General features: G+C 32.4%; 2 protein-coding genes across 16 annotated transcripts in view; one reads left to right on the top strand and one right to left on the bottom strand.

Moving 5' to 3' along the window:
* Nucleotide 1: 1 nt before the first annotated feature.
* On the top strand, nucleotides 2–27,880 carry LOC122533700 (A disintegrin and metalloproteinase with thrombospondin motifs 3-like). Of its 4 annotated transcripts, none has more exons than XM_043663680.1 (19): nucleotides 8–1,397; nucleotides 2,703–3,503; nucleotides 5,290–5,571; nucleotides 5,835–5,959; nucleotides 6,061–6,153; nucleotides 6,737–6,972; nucleotides 7,753–7,905; nucleotides 7,975–8,088; nucleotides 8,735–8,867; nucleotides 9,374–9,543; nucleotides 10,064–10,367; nucleotides 13,632–13,764; nucleotides 15,053–15,210; nucleotides 15,960–16,225; nucleotides 16,635–16,890; nucleotides 17,506–17,835; nucleotides 23,926–23,935; nucleotides 25,782–25,788; nucleotides 27,869–27,880. In XM_043663680.1, the coding sequence occupies exons 2-16, from the start codon at nucleotides 2,930–2,932 to the stop codon at nucleotides 17,821–17,823; spliced, it is 3,315 nt and encodes a 1,104-aa protein (XP_043519615.1). In that variant the 5' UTR covers nucleotides 8–1,397; nucleotides 2,703–2,929; the 3' UTR covers nucleotides 17,824–17,835; nucleotides 23,926–23,935; nucleotides 25,782–25,788; nucleotides 27,869–27,880. The 4 variants fall into 4 exon arrangements, with proteins under 4 accessions (XP_043519616.1, XP_043519615.1, XP_043519614.1 ...); XM_043663679.1 differs by having other exon boundaries at nucleotides 15,032–15,210; XM_043663678.1 differs by having other exon boundaries at nucleotides 9–1,397; nucleotides 14,945–15,210.
* LOC122533697 overlaps nucleotides 24,879–27,934 on the bottom strand; it is a 189,994-nt gene continuing 186,938 nt past the window's right edge. For all 12 annotated transcript variants that reach the window (XM_043663662.1, XM_043663667.1, XM_043663669.1 and 9 more), the window contains 2 exons: nucleotides 27,192–27,271; nucleotides 24,879–26,358 (listed from right to left, as the gene is read on the bottom strand). In XM_043663662.1, coding sequence (XP_043519597.1) covers nucleotides 26,190–26,358; nucleotides 27,192–27,271 — 249 coding nt within the window. In that variant the 3' untranslated portion in view covers nucleotides 24,879–26,189. The remainder of the gene's footprint in view (nucleotides 26,359–27,191; nucleotides 27,272–27,934) is intronic.

Raw genomic sequence — 27,934 nt, 5'->3', positions numbered from 1 at the left:
GGACCTTGTTGAAGTCGGGCGGTCGCGCGCGGGTCGAACAATGCGTTTGCATTTGGCCAGCATCCTCGTTTCTCGGTGATTGCACATAAAGCTGCCATTATTAGAACTTCAGTGGGCGGCAAGCGGGCTCGGTGCTTTATCCAGCGTCGGGTTCGCGCGTACACTTACGCACAATTCGCTCTTCGCGTTGCACTCAAAGTGCTTTCGAGCCTTTCGAGCTCACCGCGTTCTTTCGTCCATGTGGCTGCCAGTTGTAGCACGACGCTCGTTCGCTTCGCGTTCACTTCGCTTTTTCGTCGAAACGATCCCGTCCAGAACCATCACGTCTCCGAGTTTCAGTAAAGAGACTTTCGGTTCAAATTTTTACGACACTCTTCTCTCTTTCGAACATTTCGTTGCCAAAATATCACGTTCGATTAATCCTAGAGATCCTGGATCGTTACGTTTCATTTTTTTACTTAAGCGTTCGAATTATTACAGTCGGTCATCCGGAATATTTATATTAGTTATAGTCATCCGAAACGTTCAATTTTTTTTTCTTCTTTTTTTTTTTAAGAAACGTTTCATCCAGACTGATTTAAGATCTATCGCGCTTTACTTTTCTCTGATGGTGGATTGTTTCAGTGGAAAGTGTTGAAGTTTTTCATTAAAACGTTCTGCTCGAAATATTCGTGTTCGATCGATCTAAGATTTCGAACCGATTGCTGCAGAGTGTTATCTTGGCGCTTGTTCGAAAAATTGGCGCGCATTTTCAAGTTGTGAAGGATGGTTGGTGAGAGCGGGAAGTTCGCTGGAGAAATCGCTTGTCTAAATCGCTCGGCGAGGCGTGCGATTGTCGCCTAATCGCTGTTATCGCTCGCTCCACTTTTATTCCGCTCCTCTCGCGATCGTTCGCTACATGCCCGGCCGTTTTACTCGCGTGTATCGTTAATTGCTGTTAGTTACCGCCGACGAGTTTGTTGCCGTATATAAGTGGTTGTGATGTAATCGAGTTGAGCCGCCAGCGAGATAGTTTTGTGAACTTGAACGGCGATTGAGGGATTGAAAGGAAAGTCAAGAAAAAAAAAAAAAAAAAAAGAAAGAAGGAAGAAACTGAAAAAACGTTCGACTTTAGCGAGGCAGTTTCGCTTAAATGGCGATTGAAAGATACTGGAAGGAATTGAATAAATTTGGAAAAATCGAATTTCCAATTCAGCGAGACAGTTTCGTGTACTGCGATCAAGAGAAATTCGTCGGATAGTTGGAAGAAAAATATTCTTTCACGATGTTGGTTTGTGTTTTATAAAGTCATTTAAGATAGTACTGCGAGTCAGAGTCGTGTAATCAGAAAAGAAATTGATTGAGGATAATTGGAAAATGAAGATGCCCCTTTGTGAAATCGTTTTCTGCTTTACGAGGTAATTTTATGCGATTTTCTCAAGTTGAAATAATTGGATTATTGAAATTTTGAGAAACACAAGTAACGGGAAAATTGAAACAAATATTAACAGAAACAGTTTTAGCTATTAGTTATTACTTGCAGATTTGTTCGAAGCTGATTCAGCTGTGCGTGATTTACTTTGTACGCAGAGTGTTCTATAACTGGTAACACAACCAACAAATAGAGATAAGACAGAAAAATATGAAATAATATTTTTCCATACGAGAAAATAGATTTCAAAATGTATATTAATATTTCCGTTTAGGTTTATGTTTATTGGATAGTGAAGAACGTATACAATGAAACTAAATACTCGCGAATATTAAATTTCACAACTTCAGAAATTGTTGAAAATATTTCCCATTTAATCTTCGAATTTTATTCTGCGTATTAAATTTTTACGAAATTAAATATTCTTCATTATGCAGCACAATGAAATTCATACATGAATATCCCGTGTCACATATTTATAATAAGGTCCTTGTAACAAATAAAATTTAATTTAATAAAAATTATTGCTCAGACTAAAAAAAGTTTTCAAGTATGAAATATAAATTAAAATGTACAACTTTATAAAGTGTACAGCTTAAGCATATAAACTATAGGATATATCAAAATTTGAGAATATTTTACAAATATACACATAAATAAATAAATAAATCATAAGTGTACACTATGACAACTCGAATTTTCTGGACGTTTTTTAAATATTTATAAATTAGCGTACACTCACTTTTGATTCATGCTGTATATTGAATCCCACAAGATTCATTGTTGTTACGCCTACACTATCGTGCATGAGTATCTGGACACTTCTAAATTATTGGAATATATACAATTTAGATTTAATTTTAACATGTACAGTTAACAGATGAGAAGAATAAATAAATGTAACGATCAGATAATTGACGACTCGACAAAGTGACTATAGACATCTCTGTTCATCGTTGAAACTTTAAAAACGATTACGTATTTCTAACAACGTTATTAAAGATTTTTTATACAGATTTTACGAAGCATTAGTTAACAAAATTAGCGCTGACGGTACAATTTAATTATTACGACCTCAATTGTAATGATTTATATGTAGAATATTTCGATAGAGCTCCAGGGCTACAAAGTGAAATTTTAAAACCTGAAAGTGCAGAAAATTCATAATAGAACACGTTCGTCGATATCAAGCTTTCAACGGAATTGCACCAGGTGTCCGACTGTATTTATGCACGGTGGTGTACGCAACTGCAACAAACCACAAAAACCGTTTCAAACATTGTGTTTCAAGGATACCAGCAACGTCCACGCCGACATGACACCGTGACGTAAAACGCGTTTACGGATTGACGAGCGGTTGGCACGGACTTGAAACGAGACCAGAATATCGACTCTTCGAAATTTCCTTCCTTTATCACCCAGTAACTGCATCTGCCATTGAGCAAGCATGTTGCTCGAGTCCCAGAGCGCGAGTTCCGGAACGTCCAATTGAAATTTCATCAAAGCCCGCGCCCGGCCATGGCGAAGCAGTCGAAACTCCCCAGTTTTCTCCTCGCCGCGTGGCTGCTCGGCACCGTCGCCACCAAATCGAGAATGGGCGAGTTTCTGCACAGTTTGCACGAGTACGAGATCGTTTACCCCCGAGTGATCACGAGTGAAAACGCGCGCAACAAACGATCGGCCCACGACCGAGGTACGTCTTCGCTCGAACACCTCGAAGAGCAACTGATATCCCTCGGGATCAACAATTGGACTTTGAGGACCGTGGCGAACGATCGATTGACACTGTCGTCGAACTTCACGGTGAATTGGGTGCACCGCGGCGGCGAAACGAAATTCGTTGAATACAACGGTATGGTGGATTGTGATCTTCGGCAGGGTGGCTTGAGAGGGGATGAGAATTCGTTCGCGGTGGTGACGCTGTGCAGGGAAGAATTGTACGCGCTGATGTTGATCGATCAGAGATCGTTTCTCGTGCAGCCGCTGACGAATGGCCAGCACGTGATGTTCCAGCCGAGAGATAAACGGTGGTGGTCGGCTAGGGAGTACTCGAATTTTGTCTCTGTGACTCCGGAAAATCCTGCACGGACAAGTGAGGATGATTCTTTTTTTTTTAAATTTCTGGTATAGGTATATGATAAATATATTATAATATAATAATAGATATTATATTATATAATAATATATAATAATAGTTATTATTATATGATATAATTAAAGATATTTTTTTTTATTTCTAGTCAATAGATAGTTCTCTGGTAATTCCTTCTGATTTAAAATTTGTCCTTTGTCATGTTTCATTGCTACTGCTTTTTTTATTCTGACGTGATACTTGATTAATATCGTCGTCGGTTGATGTCGTACCTATTACACGATAATATAAAATTAAAGTATTTAATTTAAAAATGTTCCATTTAATTTAATTCTGTTACCATTACGGAGGATTATTGAATTAAATAAATTTTAGTAAGTACTTTCTGACTGAAAATTTAATATGACGTACGACTATTGCAGTCATTTATAAGCCCAATGATTTTATTTAAAGAGTAATTTAATACAGTAATTATTATATTATATATACATTATATATATATAATATATAAAATTATTAATATTATAAATATAAATGTAACAATGCTTTTATACAGACTAGTGAAACTCTTTTATATATTTATAGAGATTTATAGGATTTTTATATATTTATAGAGAATTTTAAAACGCAGAAGTATATGTAATATTCATAACACGATAAAATAGTAAAATAATTCAAAAAAATATCATTTCCTTGTTCAAATAAAATAATTAATTATCGCATGAATTATCGAACAAAGTAAGATAATATACTACGTAAATAATTATTTTTCAAATATTACAGTCAAATAATGCACAAGCCTATCAGAAATTAAAATTATCACCAACTAAATCTAAATACGACTGGTTAAAAATACGGGAACGAAGTAGCTATTGATAACTTCTACATTAAATGGCCAGTAATATTACACGAGGAGTCTTTAACGTTTAATGTTTAATGTTCAATGAATTTCAGTTTCATAAATTGCTTGAAATCTGGAAAACTGAAGTGAAATGGAATTATGTAACACTCTACACGGTCGCGACTTTAAAACTCAGGCCAAGTTTCGATAAAATTTATTGCACCGGGAAACTTTCAGTTTATAAACTAATTATTTGGTCTGTCAATTGAATCCCCGATCGTCGAAGGTTGCATGATGTTGGTATATCGAAATTCAAGGATTTAACGTTGATGTCACGTGTCGGGGAACGCAATGTAAATATTTAAAACTCGGTTGAAATATAGATGAAAAATCGATAGCGCCATGGTAACGGTTTTCTTTCAAATTGAAATTTGAAAGCTCCCTTACAAAAATGAAACACTGCCGAAGCTATTACTTTGACCGTATGTCTAATATTTAAACAAGTTCGTTCGATCGATCTTTGTTGACTTTTTCCGTGAGCCAGCAATTTTTTTATTAGCTACTGTTTCGAAATCAAAGGGCATTCAAAATGATTGTCACGAGGCTATCGGGGAAAGAATAAAAAACAATTAGTAGATTGTGCATTTCTAAGCATTTGGAAAAATTTGTCAAAATACGTGTAATATAATTAATTGTACAAAAACAATATTTCTTGTTGCAGTTAATGGAAGAAATAATTTTCTACGTTTCACTTTATTCGATTATAAAATTGCATAAACATCCGTGGTCTGTTAACACACATTTTCTTTTCTCTTACTGAGAAAAAATAAAAAGGATCGTTAATTTATTTGAGAGACATTATCTTGATAGGATTTAATTAAGTAAAAAATGAATGAAAATTGTAAATATAAACGTAAGTAGAAGACAGATGAAATAAAATTACAGAAAAATCGAGGAAATTTGGGACTGGAAAGAGCAACGGAAAGACTAAACGGTTCAAACGATCCAGCGATTCTGTAAATCACGACGTTCAGGGATTTTATAATCTCTCCGGTGATGTCTTTGACGTAGAGTACCCAGAGGCTGAGAAATTGATTTTTTACGATGAAAAGGACGAGGTATCCACGGAGTATAACGATACGATAGTGAAAGAATTATCAATCGAGATGAATTCTGAGGAGCTTGGATACTTCTCCGGCCCTAAATGGCAAAGGGCTAGATCTTCAAGTAAGATAAATATTTCTTTATACAACAAAGAATGTAATAGGAATTAATAATAAATTATTGTAACAATAAATTATTAATTCCTACTTCTAACGTATAACACGATTGAGAAATTAATAAAATACTGAATACTATTCTGAAGCACGAAACCCTGAAAAAATGTAAATTATCTCGCAGACATTTCGGACGAAATCGTTTGTTTAAATTATCGACGTTGAACAACTTTTCCACTTTCGCCGGGAATAAATTTGTTAGTGCATTTCTAGAGAAAAGACCAACTGCTAAGGGATCGCCGCCACGATGGCTAGAGATTGGGATAGCCGCTGATTATTCCGTGATAGATTTCCACGGAATTCGAGTGCAACAATATATCATGGCTCTCTTAAACATCGTAAGTAATACTACGTATCTATCGCAGGCTAGATAAATAACTAGAAAATCGCAACTATCTGTTATATTTTGATACAACGTAGAGACGTATCTCAATTCTAGGTCAGTGCAATTTATATGGACCCGTCTCTTGAATCAAATATGATTCTGGTGATCGTACGAATGATTTTATACGCGGAGAAAAGGGACGGTATGGTAAGCGATGATAAAAATTTCTTATGAAATTACATTCTAAATACTTCAAGTATTTATTATTTATTAGTTTTTAATTTGTGAATCTGTTTGAACGATACATTTCATGAAATGTGACAAGTTCCATAATATCGGCAATAATATATTTCAAAGCGACGTTCGTTAAAAAATTCATCAAATGCAAATATTAAAATGAAACATTCTTAGTTATTATTTGAAAATGTACGATATATATTTCCAATATTATATAATTAATTATTAATCATTAAAGACTGTGTATTACAAAGAAAATTTCACTTCGTGGGAATTTTATTCTAATTTACTTTAGCTACGTAATGTTAATATTTGTAACCATTGTAAACAATATTTCTTCCACTTTTCATTTAACGTTTAACTTTTCTAATTCTTCAGTTTAAAAAACTGTTACTACGACTTTTGAAGAGTAAAATGTTAATAATTACATCAATGTTACCATTAATGACATATTAACAAATACACTTGCTTAATTACTTAACTAAGTACACCTATGAATTACGTATTTGTAAAATTTACCAGTTATTAAGGGGAATTGTTCATTTTATCACAGGTCCGTCGCGGCGATGCCAGACGATCTCTCGAAAATGTGAACAAATGGAACAGGAAGATGTTGTCCTCAGCGGATACGAATTACGATGTTGCAGTATGGCTGACAAGATTAGATATCGGTGGACCCTCTGGTTACGCACCTGTGTCAGGTGTATGCGATCCCGCGAGATCGTGTGCCTTAAATCGGGACGAAGGTTTGACCAGCGCTTTTATTATCGCGCACGAAGTAGCGCATATGTGAGTATACTGCACACTTTGGTACTGAAACACGTATGAAATATTTCTGAAATGTTTCAATGTGTTTGTATGTATATTAAAAAAAATTGCTTTATTGATATATCGTGTTTAGTATATCTGTCTTATTTCTTGAGATAAAAATCTATATAGTATATATAGACTCTATATATAGTATATAGAATCTATATATATATATATATATAATATTATATATAATAATATTTATATTATTTATATATTATATATATAATATTATATATTATAATATTTATATTATTTATATATTATATTAATATTATATTATACTCTATATATATAATATTATATATAATAATATTTATATTATTTATATATTATATTAATATTACATTACACTCTATATATATAATATTATATATAATAATATTTATATTATTTATATATTATATTAATATTATATTATACTCTATATATAGTATATTACATATACGGTATTTACAATCGAGTAATTATTAATTATTTAGGGTGAAACATTTATTCGTTTATTTTCAGTAAAACGATAAATTTATTTATTTATTTTCTGGCTTATAACTGTGTCTCGAAATTATCAAAATTATTCAGTTGATTGTGAAGTTACGTTTATTTTTCAAAAATGGGCATTAGGCGACTTATCCTAACGTGTCATATTTGACGTTAGGACACGCGTAACGTAACGCACAAAAGTTGTTCTGCATTGGTACTTTCAAATTCCAAAGCTACTTCTCGCTGCGTTTCGACGACACACAAACGTGTTTCCCGTAGCCTAGGTCTGACTCACGACGGGGACGAAACGACCGGAAACGCGTGCAAGGAAGAGGGATCTCGAGGAAGCGTAATGGCGCCGATGGTCGCAGCAACGTTCCATCATTTTTATTGGTCTGCTTGCTCGAAGAAGGAGTTCCATCGGAGAGTAAGGTGAGGATTCTCGTTTCATTCGAGTGTGTATCTTTTGGAATTACATACTCCTAAAATAGGTATTTGCAGACGGTGGTCCTGTTTGTCGAATAAGCCGAAAAACGATGGCTTCGGTCAACTGAGGACCACCGTTCACGAGACGTTCACAATGGACGAGCAGTGTCGTATGGAATTTGGTGAAGGGTACGTCACCCATTATCATTTACAGATATTTTCAAACTGTTTTTATTCTACTTCTACTAAATGGAATCTAAAAGAGTACCATTAACGCATTTTGCGCTGTTGATGTAAAAATAAATCTTTTGTCACGTTACCACTGGATTGTGTAATTTCAACGTGTTTATGAAAAATTTGAATATGCAGAGATGCATGCAAGAATATATATATATATATATAAAATATTTAATGGTATTTGTTATAATTACGAATTTCTTTTTAGGTTCCATCACAGATAATAATCTCATTCGAAATAATAGAAAAATGTATAAAAATCCGCAGTCTTGTTATCACTCAATCACGTAACATACAAGTACAAGCTAATTCACGTAACAATCCTTTTTTCCAATTACTTTAATAGGAATTATGTAACAAAATTTGGTTTTCGTTAAACAGAGGCAAATTGGACAAAACATAATACAACAAACAGAAATTGATTGATTACGTAATAGATAACAACTGCAATCTTTATTTGGCATTATTTTCGCAAGAATTATGTAACAAAATTTGTTTCCTATTGAACAGTCTAATGATCAATAATTTACAAATTGTTCATTAACATTATACTAACAAGCTAACTCCCATGGTAGTAACAAATGTATTTTGAATTTAGTTACGAACATTGCAAAACTTTCGACGTCGCGGAACCGTGCTCTCGTTTGTGGTGTGGTAACAGTAACGTTTCTGAAACATGCAAAACGAAAAAGGGACCACCTTTAGAGGGCACGTTATGTGGTAACTCAAAGGTAGATAAACGTTTAACTATTGTTAATTAATACAATGTAAATGAAGTAAACAATTGACACAGTACCTAGCATAATTCTAGTATAGTACTTTGACACAGTACTATTGTTAATTAATACAATGAAAATGAACTAAACCTAGTATAGTACTTTGACACAGTACTATTGTTAATTAATACAATAAAAATGAAATAAACAATTGGCACAGTACCTAGTTAGTCTGTAAGTGAATGCATCGTTTCTTAAATCAATTACAATAATTGTACGAATAATCAAATATAATTACACGATTGTATCATACCTAATTATCAATAATTATTATAATTATATAGTTATAGTCGTTATTGGATATGATGCATTCAGATTTAATGTAATTGTGTTAGATATAAATCTGACGTAAATATAATCCAATATATTGTCGATTATAACGCAGCATACGTATTAAACATAATTTAGTCAAATGACAATTGTAAATATAGGGCACGTTGTATATAATACAAATATTTCAGTGGTGTATAAACGGTCGATGTCAGTCGACAAACAGAAAAAGCTTCGATATTGGAATAATGCTGAACAAACCTAGAAACGGAGATTGGAGTGCTTGGAGTGACTGGGACAAGTGTTCGAGAACTTGTGGAGTCGGAGTGCAGTGTCGAACACGAAAATGCAACAAACCTCTGTTAGTGTATTTATATTACTTGATAGTATTTATACTGCTCGATTCACAATCTCTTAAGTTACATATACAGTATGTAAAATATTTATAACACTACAGTAATTTGCTTTTGAAACAATTTTATCACGATCTTTATTTACTGGGTTGGATCTAGATGTATTAGGTAGATCTTTATAATCGATTCCAAAAGTAGATTTCTTGCACCTTACTTTGCTTTCCAAGTATTTTAATTCTTACCATAGATTTCTATGAATTTTAATTTCTTTGAAGAGTCTGTATAATAACATAATAAATTATAAAATATAAGTATAATAAATTTCTGTAAGTACGTTTCAAGTTGAAATGTGCAAATTATTTTTACTCGCTTGCACGAAGAAGAAGCAAATTTCACGATTTGCTACGAAAATTTTTGGTCAAGCAGCTTCGTAAAAAAAGAAACATACTATTGATACAATATAAAATTGTAATCTTTATAAAATAATTAATATTAATGATCCTCTCTTCTTAATTTCTCGACGTACAGGCCTGCTTACGGCGGGAAATACTGCTCAGGCCCGACCGATGATTGCAGACTTTGCGATTTGCCAAAGTGTTTAACTTCCGTTGATCTCAGAGCTCAACAGTGCGCGAAACTCGGCAACGTTCTACATCCCGAAAGAGTTCGGTCCAACAACGACGTGACCTGGTTACCGTACGCATCCGACCAGGCGACTCTGAAATGTCGATTGATCTGCAGAAGCAAAGAGACAGGCGAGATATTTCACACTAGGAAGCATTTGATTGATGGCACGCCATGCTCCTACGGATCGACAGATATTTGTATACAGGTAATGTGAAATGTTTCACGTACGTACAATTGAAAATATTTCGTTGTGTGAGAATTGAACGACAAATAACGCGTACGCTCGATGAGGGATGAATGAAAATTCTCAAGTAGAATTCAGACATAATTTAACAAATTTAGCAAATTTTCAAACTCGATTTTCTGAAAAAAAAAAACGAGACCTTGAATAAAAGGATTCTAACTTATTTTCGAATGTAGAATTATTACTCTTTATCTATTAATCTTTCTCTGTTATGCACCACGTTCCAAGCGATGGCTGTTTGTTTAAAAATTGATAAGAAACTAATAATTCACAATAATCAATAATGAACAAAATTAATTCAAAGTTCTCGCTTTTTGAAATTTAAATATTTAATTTCCACGGATGTTCAACAAATTTCCAGGTTACGCTAGTTAAACGGAATAAATCCTACATCCTTGATACGCAAGAACATACCTCAAAATATCTATTTCACTTCTACCAAATCCGATGATAGATGTAATATCGCGTTTTCTTGTGAAAATCAAACTCTTTTGGAGAATAAAGCACATGTATACATATATATTCCCACTGTTGAAAGCTGGTGCTTCGAAAATGTTTGTGATACGTAGAACGCGAAGTACGCTTCGCCGGGATCAACGTCAGCATACTCGGTATTTCAATTATGTAAATCCCTGTGTGCCTTAACGTGTTCAAACATACAGATCGCCAAATGCATCGCGAATTAGATTTGTGTTATTATAATACGGTCTATTGGAAACCATTCTGGTGATTCGATGATCAACTATGAATAATTACAGCTTGCTCCCCGTTAACATTTGAGACGCGTTTTAATGACACTGTTTTAATTTTGGCACGATAGAAATTTAAATTAAATTAAATTAATTATATATATATATATATATATATATATATATATATATTATATTACTACTTATAATATTAGTATTAGTATTATATATTATAATTATAATATTATACTTATATATATTATAAGTATAATATTATAAGTAGTAATACTATACTTATATATATTATAAGTATAATATTATAAGTAGTAATATATTACTTATATTATATATATAATTTCTATTAAATTAAATTAAATTTAACTTAAATTTCTGTCAAATTAAATTATATTTAATTGCCGAAAAAGAACTTATAAAAATATAGTAATTATAATTATAATGATATAAATAATATTAACAGTAATAAAAATTGTATAACAATAATAATAATAATAATAATAATAATAATAATAAATAGTAGTATAAATAATTGAATAACAATAGAAATATAATAAATCAGTTGAAAGATTTTTAAAAGTTGCAAAGATAATTGCGAAATTAATTGTAACCTTGTTGTAAGTAAATGTCATTCAAATTTGTTCAATTTATTGTCTAGAGTTTCATCTGCAACGTGATATGTACTTTTATCTCGTGTATTTCACCTCCGATCTTTGAGAATATCCATTTCATAATTTAGCAATTTAATGAATCCAAATGTCGGCACAATGGCGAGTTCCGAGAAAAGTTTCGATAGGCGAAATTCCCCGGAGGAAGAGGACAGGCGCGCGTGCACTTTCATGCATTTTTAGCTACCCACGTATCTCCCCCGAGTATCGTTGCACGTTCTGTTTTGGTATTTTCGGTGAAAACACTTGAACGTTTTTCAGGTCAACACTCGAGCTTAATTCGCCACGGAATAATTTCAGCAGACGCAATTTCTATTCTTTTTTATTTTGTCACGCAAGAAACGATCGAAAATATCTGAAAGGGTATTGATTCGATTGATTCACCTGTAATAATAACCGTGCACGATAAAGTACATTTCGGGAATTGTCATTTGCAAAATCGAACGAAACGATTCATTTTTATATTTTTGTACATTTTGATCAAGACTCGTTGATTGAAGGCTGTGGTTTTCACTCAATCAAATACCGAACTAATTGCGAGACTGATTGACGTTGTGGCCTTGATTAACTAGATGCTGAATTAAAACTGTCCCAAGTGTTAGTCCAGCAAGACTGTGTTATTTCCTCGTTAGCTCCATTAAATACGCTATGTCTCTGGAGAGAAGTGAACAAATTTTCCAAGATTCCTCTGGGCCTATCTGTCAATATTGATCAGACTTTGCGAGGCAAGAATCTTTGCTTCGTGGTACGAACTAATTGTGACCCAATTCTCGAAAGTTGCAAACTCGAAGGTGAACTTCCGAATCGCGTGCACGACAGAACTGAAAATGAAATATATATACATATATACGTTAACATATATATAAATATATTATATTATATTATATATAATATAATATTACTTATATTATATATAATATAATATTATATATAAGTAATATTATATTATATTATATTATATTATATTATATTAATATTATATTATATTATAATATAATATTATATATAAGTAATATTATAATTAAGTAATATATACTTATATATATTATAAGTAGTAATGCTATACTTATATATATTATAAGTAGTAATGTATTACTACTTATAATATTATAATATTAATACTTACTTATAATATTAGAATTAGTATTATATGTTATAATATTATAAGTAGTAATAGTATATAAGTATAATATTATAAGTATTATATTATATTATAATATTATATTATAAGTAGTAATATATATATACTATACTTATATATATTATAAGTATAATATAAGTATAATATTATAAGTAGTAATACTATACTTATATATAAGTATAATATTATAAGTAGTAATTACTACTTATAAGTATAATATTATACTTATAAGTAGTAATGTATTACTACTTATAATATTAATATTAGTATTATATATTATAAGTAGTAATATATTGCTACTTATAATATTAGTATTAGTATTATATATTATAAGTATAATATTATACTATATATAATATATTATATATTATAAGTATAATATTATAAGTAGTAATACTATACTTATATATATTACAATTATAATATTATAAGTAGTAATATATTACTTATATTATATATAAATTATATATGTATATATATTTGCATCGTGTTGGACGCTTGATTTTTTATAATGATCATTAACCACATTACTAGCGAACAAAGTAGTAATAAAACTGATCGATAGTGTAAAATGGACCTTAAACGTGCGTTCTGGCCGACTTTCCCAAGCTACTTTGACTGAAATTTTGTTTTAACAACTCTGGTTGACAGTCCAACTTCGACTCCTCAATCGCTACCATCTCTATTCTAACGAATGAAATTTTGTTGTCAGGGCGAGTGCCGTCAAATGGGATGCGACCGTGTATTAGGATCGGAGAAAGCGTTGGATGTTTGCGGAGTGTGCGGCGGTGACAATTCGAGCTGCGAGAATGTCATCAGCAAGTTTCAGCGGAAGCTTCGACGAGGTCAGTCCAGTCACCGTTTAAATTGAGTTATTAGAAGTAGGCGATGAAGTTTCCGCCAGAGTCAGATAGTCGGGCAAGCGGAGAGCGATGGAACGTCCCTAATTAGCTTAAAGGGAGAGAAATGGGCGAGAGAGTTGCCGTTAGTTGCTGGTCCAATCCACCCCAAGAGACGAAACTTCTCGTCTTCGTTTTCCTTTGAATCCTCCGCGAGACGAGCTGCACTTGCGACAATTTTCTTCAACGATCTTAACGCGGTGAAAATTAATAGTCTGTTAGTAGTGGCCGTGAAATATTGTTTATTTGAAGTTTGAACTCGATGTTCTGTCTTGATCTCAGAAACTAGAAATATGCCACAAGTCACGTACATCCAAGAAAATTTCCACGTAATGAGAATATCAGAATTTTGTTGTTGATCATTATTAAGTTTATATAAAATATAATAAAAAATTATATTTTTAAATTATATTTAAATATTATGAATTATAATATTATAATATTATAAATTATATTTAAATATTATAAATTATAATATTACAATATTATAAATTATATTTAAATATTATAAATTATAATATTATAATATTATAAATTATATTTAAAATATAACAAATATTTTATATATAAATTATATAAAATATATTTATATAAAAATTATATAAAATATATTTATATAAAAATTATATAAAATATATTTATATAAAAAACAGAACCTAGATAGAAAATTGTTTCACTTACTAAACGTTACACATAGAAAGCGCTTTGTATATTTTATATATCTTTCGTGTGCACTCTATGCAATTTTATTAAAGATCTCTTTTCATTCTACGTAATTTCATTCTGTGAATTTTCACATTCCAGAAGCCATAATCCTTACAAACTTAGAGAGAATAACGTTCGAAAAATTATTTTAATCAAATACGCGTGATGTTGCGGGGAGCTACGTTAAAGTTTCTAATTTTCCAGAAGATCAATATTTTCATCCGCACCTTCCTAATATCTACAAATAATTGTAAAAACTTTTTCAAGAATTTCTCATCAGCCAAACATTCATTTTACTATTACAATTACTTTCACATTTCATTAACATCACTCGATCGTCAATTTGTTTTATCGAGTTTATTTATCATTACGATTACTCCATTCTTGCAATTAATTTTTATTGTTAATTGATTTTGTTCAGAAGTAACACGCGTTGCTATAATACCGCGCGAGGCTCACAATTTGCGCGTGAACATCACAGTAGCGGGATCTGCATTTTTTCATCCAGATAATTCAACGATCGTGATAGGGGATGGTAGGAGGAGACGGAACGTGCAGGAGAATTTAGTTTTTCGTAAGAGAGACTTAACGATCGTTCAAGGTGCTGCCTTTCGCGTTCAGAAACGCGGCAGCAACACGTATTCCATTGAGGCAGACGGTTCTGCGTTTGAAGATGTCGTAATTCTGGTAAGAAATATGCAGTTTTAACATATATATATATATATAAATAGTATATAATATATGTAATATAAGTAACTTATATATAAGTAATTTTTATATATATATATATGGAATTATTTTATATATATATCTTATATATAATCTTTATATATATATATACACATATGGAATTATCTTCTAAACCTAAACTATTCATACTCGAAAAAATGTTTCAGACAAATTTTGGTATGTTTCAAAGGAGAAGTACTTTTGTTGGAAAAACATTAGCTTAATATGTTATTATTAATATACTAAGATATATTAATTTTAATATACTATTAATATTGATTATAATATATATTATTAATATATTAATATATTATATTAGTACATTAGTATATTATTAATATACTAATATACTAATATAATATAATATAATATACTACTAATATAATATATTAATATATTAGTATAAGTATAATGTATCTTAGTATACTAAGAGATATATTAATTTTAATTTTGTAAAATCCATGCATGAAAAGAAAGAACAGTATAAACACAAGAATACTATCCCTGCGTTTCCTTATTTATACGACCAATCTAAAATAAATAAAACTAATAATAATATATAACGAACAAATCTAATTTTTCAGTTTTATTTTATAATAATAATAACAATAATTTTCATTTTATAATATCTACTGTTATTCTCTCAGCATTTAAACTTCCATTGATTCTTTACATTTCACCAATATTGGGAATTTCATTTTCTGCAGCTGGTGGTGCCAGAAAACACAATGGAGCAAGGAATCACGGCTTCAGTTTCGTTGCAATATTTTCTAAATCGTGATGAAAGAAACGCCAAGGAGAGATACGTATGGTTATTCGGCGGTTGGAGCTTTTGTTCGGTCAGCTGTGGCGGTGGAACGCGTCAAAAAATGATAGTCTGCAAGGACGAGAAAACTGGAAGAATAGTATCGCGAAGGAAATGTCCATTGACAACCAAGCCGAGCCAAGAGATAGAAAAGTGCAACGTTTTTAGGTATCAAATTTACAGTAAAATTGACGATTTATTATATTGAAAAATCTAGATGATCTACATTTCATTACAGGCTTCAAATGAACGAAAATTTAGAATATAAACTAGTTAACTATCAAAAAATTACCAATTTCTAACAGAGAATTTTGATTCTTGTCCCGCGAAGGTTTACCCTTAAATTTTTAAATCAGTTCCATTAATTTGAAAACCGTTGCATAAAATATAACTCAGAATGTCGACGCTGAAAGTATTTTAAACAATTTATACATCAATATGTCTCTAGGAAATGTTTACTCTTTTAACGAAAATTCGCTAAAATGTCCATATAAATCATGCGTATGATACTGCAACAAATTGTTGATGGAAATATCTACTGAACACGTCGTGTACAAGTTCGTTTGATTTATTGCAGTTGTACTTTCAAATGGCTGCCTGGTCCGTGGGAAGCATGTTCAACTACATGTGGAAGGTTTGGCATGCAATTGCGGCAACTATACTGCGTTCATTCGGGGTTTAATGGGACAGAGGTAAACAGGAATAACGAATTAGAAGTGTACCGAACGATGGTACAGCCGTCAATATGTAAAACAAGTCCCATGCCTGTGAGAACCAGAGAATGCAATAGGATTCAGTGTCCTGGACGTTGGATTTTTACTGATTGGTCCCCAGTAAGAAATCACGATCTTTATTTCCACGTGTCAATGATATATATCTAAAAAAAATTTTATCCAGTACATTTTCACGCATCAACTAGCTCATAATTTAATGATTCTTCAATTTTTCAATTAATTTTGATGGCGTTATTATTATCAATTATTTTTGTATAAATTAAGTAGTAACTAGCTCATAATTTAATGATTCTTCAATTTTTCAATTAATTTTAATGGCGTTATTATTATCAATTATTTTTGTATAAATTAATATATTATAAATATTATATATTATATAATATAAATATTAAATATTTAAATAATAATATTTAATATTTTTAATATTTTTAATATTAAATATTATTATTTAAATATTTAATATTTATATTATATAATATAAATATCATATTATATTATATTTTTAATTTAATTTAATAAATATATTTATAATATTTAATATTTATATTATATAATATAAATATTAAATATTATAAATATATTATATAATTATAATAATAATAAATAATAATAGATAATATTAATGTTACGTAGATTATCACACATTGTAATAAATTATTCTTATTTCATTTTTGAATTTCGAACAATGTCTGAGCATTATTTTCATTTTTACAGTGCTCGAAGAACAACGGGAAGGGTGTACAATCGCGAATAGCTCGTTGCATCCCACCGGAAAACGAATCGTTCTACGGCTGCGACGGGCCAACTGTGAAAACGGAAATACGTTCTTGCACCGGACACGTGACCAGGGCCATCGAATTTCCATCTCGCTGTTGGGGAGACAAAAATCGATTCTGCTCTGTACCAAGTTTGAAACGTTACTGCAACGTGCCGGCTTTCAGACGAAAATGTTGCCGTTCCTGCCAGAGTAACGAAACTTTCGATTCGTCCGACGATTCGTACGATCGGAAGCATCGTATATCGCGAACTTAAATTGCATGTTGCATCTGAAAGAAAGTTTTGGGAGTATTTGTCACAAATATTTGTGATAAACCGAATTCGAAGAATGAGACGACATTAAATGCTGAGAACGAATTATATTCACCGTGTAAAATTCGTAAGTCTTATCAATATTTTATTCCAATATATTAAATATCGAAATTCAAATTCGTCATATCAGAATTGAAATATTTTAATTTATAGCCGCACGAACATGTGCAATTCCAATAATTAATCAATTTTGAAATTATCTTAACTGAGTATTCTCGTCTTTCGATTGGAATAAAAATTGTTTTGCAATAATACTTTGATCAATTTAAAGATTCAAATTTTAATTGTTTCTAAAAATACACCGTTATAAATTCGCAAAATTTTTCTAAAAAATTGAAATGTATCGGTAGTATCCATGGCCACTTTAGTAGTTCTAATATTAGCGGTTTAATTTAAAATTAATTACCACTTTGCAGTGATTATACAAATATATTTTCATATCTTATTTTAATAATATGTTATTCAACATAAACGATTCGGAGGATGCGAAATAGGACGAATTATTTTACTCAACGGGATTACAGCCTCGATAACAGACTAATTTAATTTATTTAAATTTCGAGTATACAATACACAGTGACATTATCATTAGTGCGAATTAAAGACCTAACGAAAATAAATTGAAATCAAGTGATTAACACTGTAGAATAAATACCGAAGGGAAAATGGTAATATGGAACCTTGGATGGTAACTCGAATTTTCTTACTAATATTGTCAACTTTATACTAATTGATCGCAACATTATTCCTTCATTGAAACGAAACGAATGAAAAAAAAAAAAAAAGAAAAAGAACTCAAAATTTATAATACACAGTACATGTCGCAAGTATATCATAGAATTATCATTCATACAACTGAATCCTTATAATCGTATAAATTCGTATCGATACGCAATACTATCCAGAAATTGTTGATGAAATAATATTTCCAATTATTCTCAGCCTTTTCTTCCTACACGTATATAAATAATAGCGAAAACTTTGATAGAATATTATGATATACCATGTATATGGAAATAATTCATCAAATGTTAACAACAAACACTTATATATAGACTGCGGACGTTTATGCAAATAGCGTACCTTTATAAATCTAATTGAAAGAATGAAACTTGAACAGAGATTACTTCCATCCAGTAAATACATACATTTATATTATTACACACAGTGAGTCGCCCTAATTCTACAATTTTAAATTCTTCATAAACCTATTTGTCATACGAAGAAGTGTTTCAAATAAAGATTGCATGTTATTTAGAGGATATCTCGTGTAATGTAATAATAAATGTTTCGCTTTGTTAAGTTTCGTAAGTTTGTAAATTTCTTAGCTAATAACTATAGTTATTACCTAAAATATATAATAACTATAATGTAACTATAGTTTTCATAACTTTCAATTACTCAACAACCAATATTCTTTCGAATTCGAGAAAGTTAACTTTGTTATTTCCTGAATTTTTATATTTTATGTTTATTATCATTCGAGCAACTATGAAAGAAAATTTCAAGAAAATTTGAAACACAACAATTGAAACAAGAAATCATGCATGCCAATGTGTTTCACACGTGTATGAGTATTTATTTGAAAAAATATTACTAGCTTAAAAATGAATCTCTTACTAGCATAACACTGATCGACAGAGCGCAGAAACTCAGAAGACGATGCAAGTAGAATAAAAAAAATTAATTATAACAACCTAATACCTCTCAGTACCATGTAACTTTTGTCTGGAACATTTTCTCACATAACAAAGATGGTTTAGAAATAATTTAACATGGTCGATCAAAAATTAGGCGACTCTATATATTGTTGAATATTACGTGCATTCAATAAATGGTTGCTGTTCGGTACGTTTATTGCACAAACACGTAAACGTCCACAGTCTACTTACATCCTGTCCTTCTTCGCTCAATTTTCACTAACTTAATCATACCGTTACATTTACGTTTAAATTTACGACTCGTTTATTTTTCGTCGAGCTTCTTCGTTTCGAATAGTCACCGTTATCTCTTGAATCGTCAACACGTAACGAAGGATTGTCATCAAACGGAGTCCACGATAAAACGTACTCGATCTTCGATATTCCATATTATCATGTTCTCTTCCACATCGTCGCGGGAAGCCTCTACAACTGGTTCCTCGTTTTCGCGAGGAAATCGCGATCGACAATCGCGGAAGATTCGATTCGATCGAAGAAATCCGCGTCTTCCATATTCGTTTCCTATTTCCTAGGATATTTTTTCTCTTCCTCGAGTTCGCGCCTGAGATTATCGTAGCTGCGGGGATATGTACATAACGGAAGATATGTACTACGTAAATATGCGAGAAATCGTTTCAGAAAAACGCAGACGCGAATTGAATTTTATTTAGTGAAATTTGTAAGTACGTTGGAAGCTACCTTGAATTAAAAATAAAATTATTCGATATAAATTCTATACATCCTTGCACGTGTATAGATTGATAATTCTTTTCTTCTCTTTCTCTTCTCAAGAAATGATTCACAAATATATAAATTTAACAAAGTAAATAGACTATCAAATGATTGCACTCGAAGCAATAAAATTAGCAGTTAAACTTTCGAAACGACGTCATCTCCCTTCGGGGAAGAAGGGATTTGAATGTAACAAATACAAAAAAAAAAAAAATACGAAATGTAAAATTTTCATGTCTCGTGCGCAATTTTGTATGCAGAGTAGCTTGATTCCTAACGAAAAGATAAAATATAGATTGTAAAATAGACTGAGAAAAATAAATACTGTAGGGGAAATTAAAATTCTTTTCATCCCTGTGAAATTTCGAAGATTAACTCGATTCCTGTCTATAATTCTGAAAATCATCCACGGGATGTTTGATTTTGAAGCGAGAATTTTTCAATAACGAGAAACAGAGATGAGATTCGACGGAGATGAAACCCTTTGCAATAATATCTATTATATGAATGTGACGAGAGAAAAATAAATAAACATAATGCCAAAGTACGTCGACATGCAACGATACTAAAATTAAAATGGTAGAACGAACTGCAGGATTATTTCACTCCAGAGTGATCTGGAAATAAATTATTTAAAAAGGTCCGACTCTCTGACGAATTCACACACTAATAAACAAACTCACAAACTGAAAATAACCGAACGTGCAATGTAGAAAGATTTGGAATAACAATCGATCACTCCAGATAATTTAGCAACGAAAGGGCGTGGAAAATTTGTAACATTTCCACCAAACACCGATCAGAAAACGATCGGCTGACCCGTGAACGGATGATCGATCGATCAACTGAAACGATCCATTAGTCGCAACTGGTTGGATTAATGCCCTCGCTACGTACTTACTCGGTTATCTCTTCTCGTTCTACGAAGTATTACAATAGTAATAAGTAGTATTGTCTGTTTTCTTTCCAACTTTCTATCCACCTTAGCTTTCCCCTCTTTCTTTCTTTTTTTTCCTTTTTTTTTTTTTTGTATTTTTAATTTTCTCCCCTCTTCTTTTCTTTGTTTCTTTATTTCTAGACTTAGGTGGTAGGCTCTCGTGTAACGTCATGGCGAAACGTTCTCGAAAAATCGTAGAGTCTCGTACTTTGTGTGATGACATCGGCGAAGAATCCTCTTTAATTACGATTAATTAATTAATTACAACGACTAACACGACTCATACGCTTTTTTTCCTTTTTTTTCTCTCGTTTTCTTTCGTTTTTTTTCCCTTTTTTTTTTCTTTCTTTCTTTTGTTGCGAACATTACGTGTGTGCATCTTAACACGTGCGCGATTAATTATGCCGTTAATTTACTTATACAATTACATTCTTTATGTATATATATATATAATATTATTGTAACTATGTATACGTATGTATGTATATAGATATATCTTCTATACATTATATAATTCATTTATATGTATATATGTATACTCTGGGTACAAATAATGTTTTACAAAAATATTAATTTGGGAAGGCAAACTTTCAATTATAAATCGCTTACTCTTGAATACTCACGAATGTAACAATAACACGGCTGATTTATCTACAAACACAACTCGGAAGGAAATTCGTCTTCCTCGAATATTGAAAATCAACTCTCGGTTTTCTTCTTTCTTTTCTTTTCTTTTTTTTTTTTTTTTCTTTCGAATTCATCGATTCTTCGTTGACTGAAAAATCTTCACGATCCCGGGACAATCTTCACCCAAAATTACCGAAGTTACTCATTTACATACGCTTCTCTCGTCGCGAGCACGTCGTCGAAACAAGACAGAACCCTGCCGTTCGGTTCGCATCGATCGTCGAGATCGAGTCGCTCGAGACGTTGTATCTTTGGTTCGTTTTAACGTTCTACTCATTGAAAATACAGCCGCGAGGACAGGGAATTTGCAGTTTCGTTAACGACGTGGTGACACTTGCGGGACTTTTCTATAGATCAACGTGAAATCTACTCCTGGTGGTAGCGAAGATTGTTGAAAGGAAGTAAATTTGCGGTATAGCGGTACAAATAAGTATTTTCTTCGTATCATATCTGAAATGACGCGACAAATGACGTTTCAGTAATTTAGTACAAGTCGATTGTTGTGTTTAAATAATAACTTAGATCCCTCTTCGAAGCAGCATACTTTCGTCACTATGAATAGAATAAAACGATTCGATAACTTGGGAAATTTTGCAATGATACGTATTTGCAATACATTTAAAAATATATTTAAAATAAATATATTATGATAAATTTATTTAAAATAAATATATTTAATATTAATATGTAAAATAAATTTATTTGAAATTAATATATTTAAAATAAATATATATAAAATAATATTTGAAGTAGCAAAATAGTGGAAATTTTGATATATAATATACCAAAAAGTATATATATATATATATATATATATAACATATATAATAAAAGTATATAACTTTGTAGTGAATTGCAAATCATTCGCAGCGATATGTACTTGTAGTAAGAAATTTCACAGCAAAAGTTCCATTTCCAACAAAAATTTCACGTTGATCCAGAGAATCCATCGTTAGCGAAATTCCTTGCTCACCGCATGAGCTGATCGTCTTGATTCGTGTACGTGTCACAGAAAAATGGCGTACAACCGAAGGTATAGAAGGGGGTTCAACAGAATCTTTCTTTTTTAACCTCGTGCACTCGTAACCCAGTAATCCTGCGCACACATTTTCTAGTCGTAGAGACACAACCTCGAAGCATCGAAGCAAACGCTTCTCGGTACGTGTCTGATCAAGCGGCAATCAGTACCTAGTCTTACACACATATCTTCGAATTTCACTTTATACAGTTCCCCATTTTCATTCGTGATATTGTACAATACACAAACTTACGTACGCTAAGCTTCCAACATTTTCCAAAAAAAGAAAAAAAAATGGCGACACTTAATTTGTTGCAATTTCGAATCTCGGGGCTCGCTTTAAAGGTCGAAGCTTCGCACCTTCGCAATCCTGAATTCATCTTTCATGAAAATGTTTCACGTTGGAGAGTAAGATTGTTTTCTTCTCGAAAATTCAGACGTCTTTCGAAACGTTCGAAAAATTCTTTTCTCACGATGATCGAATCCGCTACGGATTCGAAGGCTGAAGCCTCCCCTCTTACAACGACCCTCCAAAACTTGCTCTGCGATTTCCTCTCGGTTAAACGACAAAAATTCAAGAAACTCCGAGGCAAACTGCTTCGTCGATTTTCGTTATTTTCGGGAATATTCAAGAAACGAAAAGAAATTTTCTTCACAGAGCAAGCCTTAGCAGGTTGTCAACGTGTTAACTGGAGCCGTAAAGTTCAGAAGCCGATCAATGTAAGTCACTTCCCCTTAAAAATGACTCGTGCCGTACACACCTCCATTGTCAAGCTCGACGGTCAATAATTTAGTCGTAACACTGTAACGATTACATCATAACGATTAGACTCTTTCATCGACTGTTTATATTTCGACAATAAAAGGATAATTGTACGACAAAATTTATTTCTAATGACAAGCGACTTACGGTTGGTTAACTTCTGATATAATTAACGAGCAAGCCAGTATTATAATGGTAACTGGTTTATATAATTATAGTGGTTATATCATAATCTTTCGTCGACCGAAGATTTTGACGACAAATGGGTTATATTTGCACAGCGCAGGTTGCTTTTAATAATTTAAAAGCGACTTACGCTTTTATCGGCTACCCTCTTTGGAGTCCCTTAATTAATAATCGACAAGTATCTTTTCTTTCTTACATCGATACCTTGACACAACAATTATACTCCTGTACAAGATTAGTTTTTTTTTCTCGTATTCCAATATACATCTTCACCTTGCGAGCATCAGTTCGTTCGCAAACGGATGAAACTCGTGCGAGAGGATTGCCGCTTGATCGATTAAACGGTTAACACGAATAACTTCGTTCGTTGCTGGTGAAACCAGGTAGTCCTCTCGATAGGGCTGTTTTACAATTACACGGAAATAGGCTCGACGGAAAACCTCCTCTCGTTTCGCTCTTGTCGAGCATACACTTCGTAACGATCGTAAAAAGTTGCACGTTATTTATACATTCACCGATTGCACGAATAACAGAGTTCATCGATGATCTCGCGGATCTCGATAAAGATGCAACGAACTCCTCCTTTTCTCGCTCTGTTTCGTGACCAGCCTCCGATTACGATTTCGCCGATGCAACATGTGAACTTCGAGAAACGAACCATCGCGAAACGAAACTCGTCGCCAATTATATCGAACAAATATTGTTCGTGCGTTTCTGTCGTTGGAAATATTTGTCTCCAAACATTTCCTATTGCTTATGAAATATCTGTTCGTCTATTAGGTTGACGTATATCAAATCGTTTCCTTCATGTCTGAATTTACATATTGTTAATCGTCGAAGTGAACGACCACGTTAACCCATCGCGCTGGCAACTGGTTCGCGGACCATAACGAGTGACTGTATACAACAACTCGTCGATATGACGTCACTGGATCGAAATGATTAAAAAGTAATAAACTTATCATTTGCCTGGGTTACATTTAAATATACTTAAAACTGAGAAAGTGTTGCAAATTTGGGGCAAAAAGTTCTCGACGTGCGTGGCAAGAGATTAAAGAAGATTTGCAAGAAAAACGTCGAAACCTCATTTTTAATTTTGCCGCCAATAATCAGAGCATTCCTGTGAGTTTATGTTTAAACATAAACTTGAAATGCGAAACGTGAATTTGTAGGAGATTAATTAAACACATCCTCCACTTCGTCCAGACATTTGTTCAAATCGAAAGATACTTCCATATCTAACTTTACGAATGTATAAATTTGTACTTCAAAACTTTGAAATTTACGAAATCTAACTTTACGAATTTATAAATTTGTACTTTCAAAATTTTGAAATTTACACATTCTAAATTTATATTCTTTTGGGATTCGAGAGGAGTTTGAAAATTTGGACTATGCGAACGGGGGAGATTATGTTTGAAGAACAAAATTTCATACACACGAAGCTAACACGAACGATACGAACGTCGAATTATACTATCGGATTAATCTCCTGCCTTGTTACATCGATGCAAGTTACACTCTCAATTTGAATAGAATTCAAAAGACAAATTGTAACTCGGTGAAATTCGAGTTCGAGTTTCACGTTTAAATCCCTCAAATCGAAGACCGATGAACACACCAACACTGCGACTCGCCATTCGACACGCTGCGAGAAGATTGAATTTAATTGCCTGCCTGAGAAGATTGAAAGGAAAATCATGAGATAAGAAGTTTTTAATTGGCTATTCTTTCATCCATTCAGAGGCTGGTCCCATACTGAGCCCCGATTAAGAGAGAGTTCACTGTGTCGTATTAATAAAATCGCGTCGTGTTCATTTTCTGCTCCGATGTCCTCGCAACGTCCGCCTGACGCACGCCAACGTCGTGCAATAAATTACTATACGTTACTATACACTACGTACACGTTTTATGAAGCCTTACACGTTTTAAGTTTCATTTCTCGTGAAATTTTTGGTTGTATCTCGACGATAAAGTTCGTTTCGATGAGCTTTGCCACTTCTTTGCTTAACAATACGTACTCGTACGATATACGTTCGCATGTTTCTCCTTCTTTTCTTTCGGTTTCTGTTTTTCTTCAATCCTCTTATATGTACGTTTGTTTCTTCTTCTTAATAATGAAAATTCACGAATAGGAAGACGTGTGTGTGAGTGACACCGAGTCTCGTTGAGCTTTATCGTCGACGTGCGGAAACAAAATGACTTGACTTATCTACGTTAACGATTCGATTTCTTAATGCTTTGGTAAAACGTAACCTGCGGTTTCATACGGCTCGTTGTCGTTTCTCACAATCGTTCCACGTAATTTCCGGGGAAGGTGCCGAAGTAACCGGTCCTCTGACTGGAACCGACGTACCAACCGTCGTCGCATTTCTCCATTACGTACACCGTGTCGCCTTCCTTCAGTTCGAGCTCGTCTTCGTTCTGTGGTCTATAATTGTAGAGAGCTCGGTACCTGAAAGGATAATCGAGACGCTCGGGTATATGTTTTCATCGGCTCCGTTCGATCGCAGTCGAATCTGACAAGTGGACTGCGTCGAAACAGATGTACAAACGTTTGACGTATTATATTGTTCGACCACTTGCGCTGGCAACTGATTGCGGACCTTAACGAGCGGCCGTATAAAATAATTCGTGTCGCTTTCTATTTGAACTCGTATGGTATGGCATCACTGGATAGAAATTACTGAGAAGTAATCAATTTGTTATTTTTGTTTCGCCTGGGTTAGGTTAAATATACTTAAAAACTGAGAAAATGTTGCAGTTTCGGGAGAAAATGCTCTCAACGTGCGTGGCACGTCATTCCAGCGCAAGAGGTTCAAATAAAATGTGACCGTGCATTAAATTAGTTTGTACGAAACAGATAGAGAGATAAAGTGATAACAATAAGTTGAAATATATTCTACAGAAAAGTAAACAATGCGACACGCTTGAGGTATTGAGGCTACGATGGTACAAAAGACGGATGCAATTTTGTAATTCTATTGTCAAATGTGAAGAAAAGAAATCCGAGAATTCATGCAATATTACTAACATCAGGACCAAGCTCAGGACCTTTTTCATTCATTTTGTTCAAACAGTTAATGCAAATATTAAATAGATCGTGAAATTTCGATAGATTGAATTTTCTTGAACTGTGGAATATATAAATCTACGTATGTGTATGTTCAATATTAATAATGAGAATATTTCTCTTGGAAAACAAAATTTTCTTTCTCTGGCTAAAACGAATAAATTTTTGAGTATCAAGATTTAAATATATATTTAGAATTTTTGAAAGGAACTTACGGTATTGGTTCAGAATGGGTATCGATGTGCAATGTTTCGCTAAGTTGCGAAATATGCAATTTGCTCCCTCCCATCCGTGGCTGGAAATCAAACAATGAAAGGGCATGTGATAAGAATGATCAATTAAAAAAAATTTATTTGCAGTGTCACAAAATAAATTTCGATTTTTAAAATAAATTTAATATTCTATAAATATCATTAATAATCAGTGAATTATTATTATTGTTCGTTTAATTCGTAATCCAACGATCCAATTTAAAAATTAAACTAACTTGCAAAAATATTAAAATTTTTGTATTAAATACTCGTCAAATGTTATTTTATAAATCTTCATTAGTATTATTCTAATATTTAAAGAATATCAATTTTTTTATATTGAATTTTCTTCACTTTCAGTAGTAATAAGTGTTTTCGAGATAATTCATTAATCTATTGCTAGTATTTGTCAGTGAACTGAATAAAATAGTCGCGAACAAAAATATCAATTGGTCCAAATAGTTAATCATTTTTAATATAACACAGAGCGACTTAAATGGTTTAATAACGAAAGAGATGAAACAAAGTGTCCGTTTCAAGCTACTGCCACTTTTGCTTGCCAAAGTAGCGTAATTTAAATCCAACATGCTTGCCATTTTGCACAGATGACGCCATGTAATCTGGCAGCTTCATATTTCGAGTAGAAGAAAATTAAAAATTCTCGAAGCTCGACGCGAATAATAAGCATTGTCCTTACAATCTCATAT

This window comes from Frieseomelitta varia, unplaced genomic scaffold (assembly GCF_011392965.1).
Source record: "Frieseomelitta varia isolate USP_RPSP 00005682 unplaced genomic scaffold, Fvar_1.2 scaffold_545, whole genome shotgun sequence".
Taxonomy (NCBI): Eukaryota; Metazoa; Arthropoda; class Insecta; order Hymenoptera; family Apidae; genus Frieseomelitta; species Frieseomelitta varia.
Note: the sequence above shows the minus strand (reverse complement) of the source record. Positions and strands in the feature narration are given on the sequence as shown.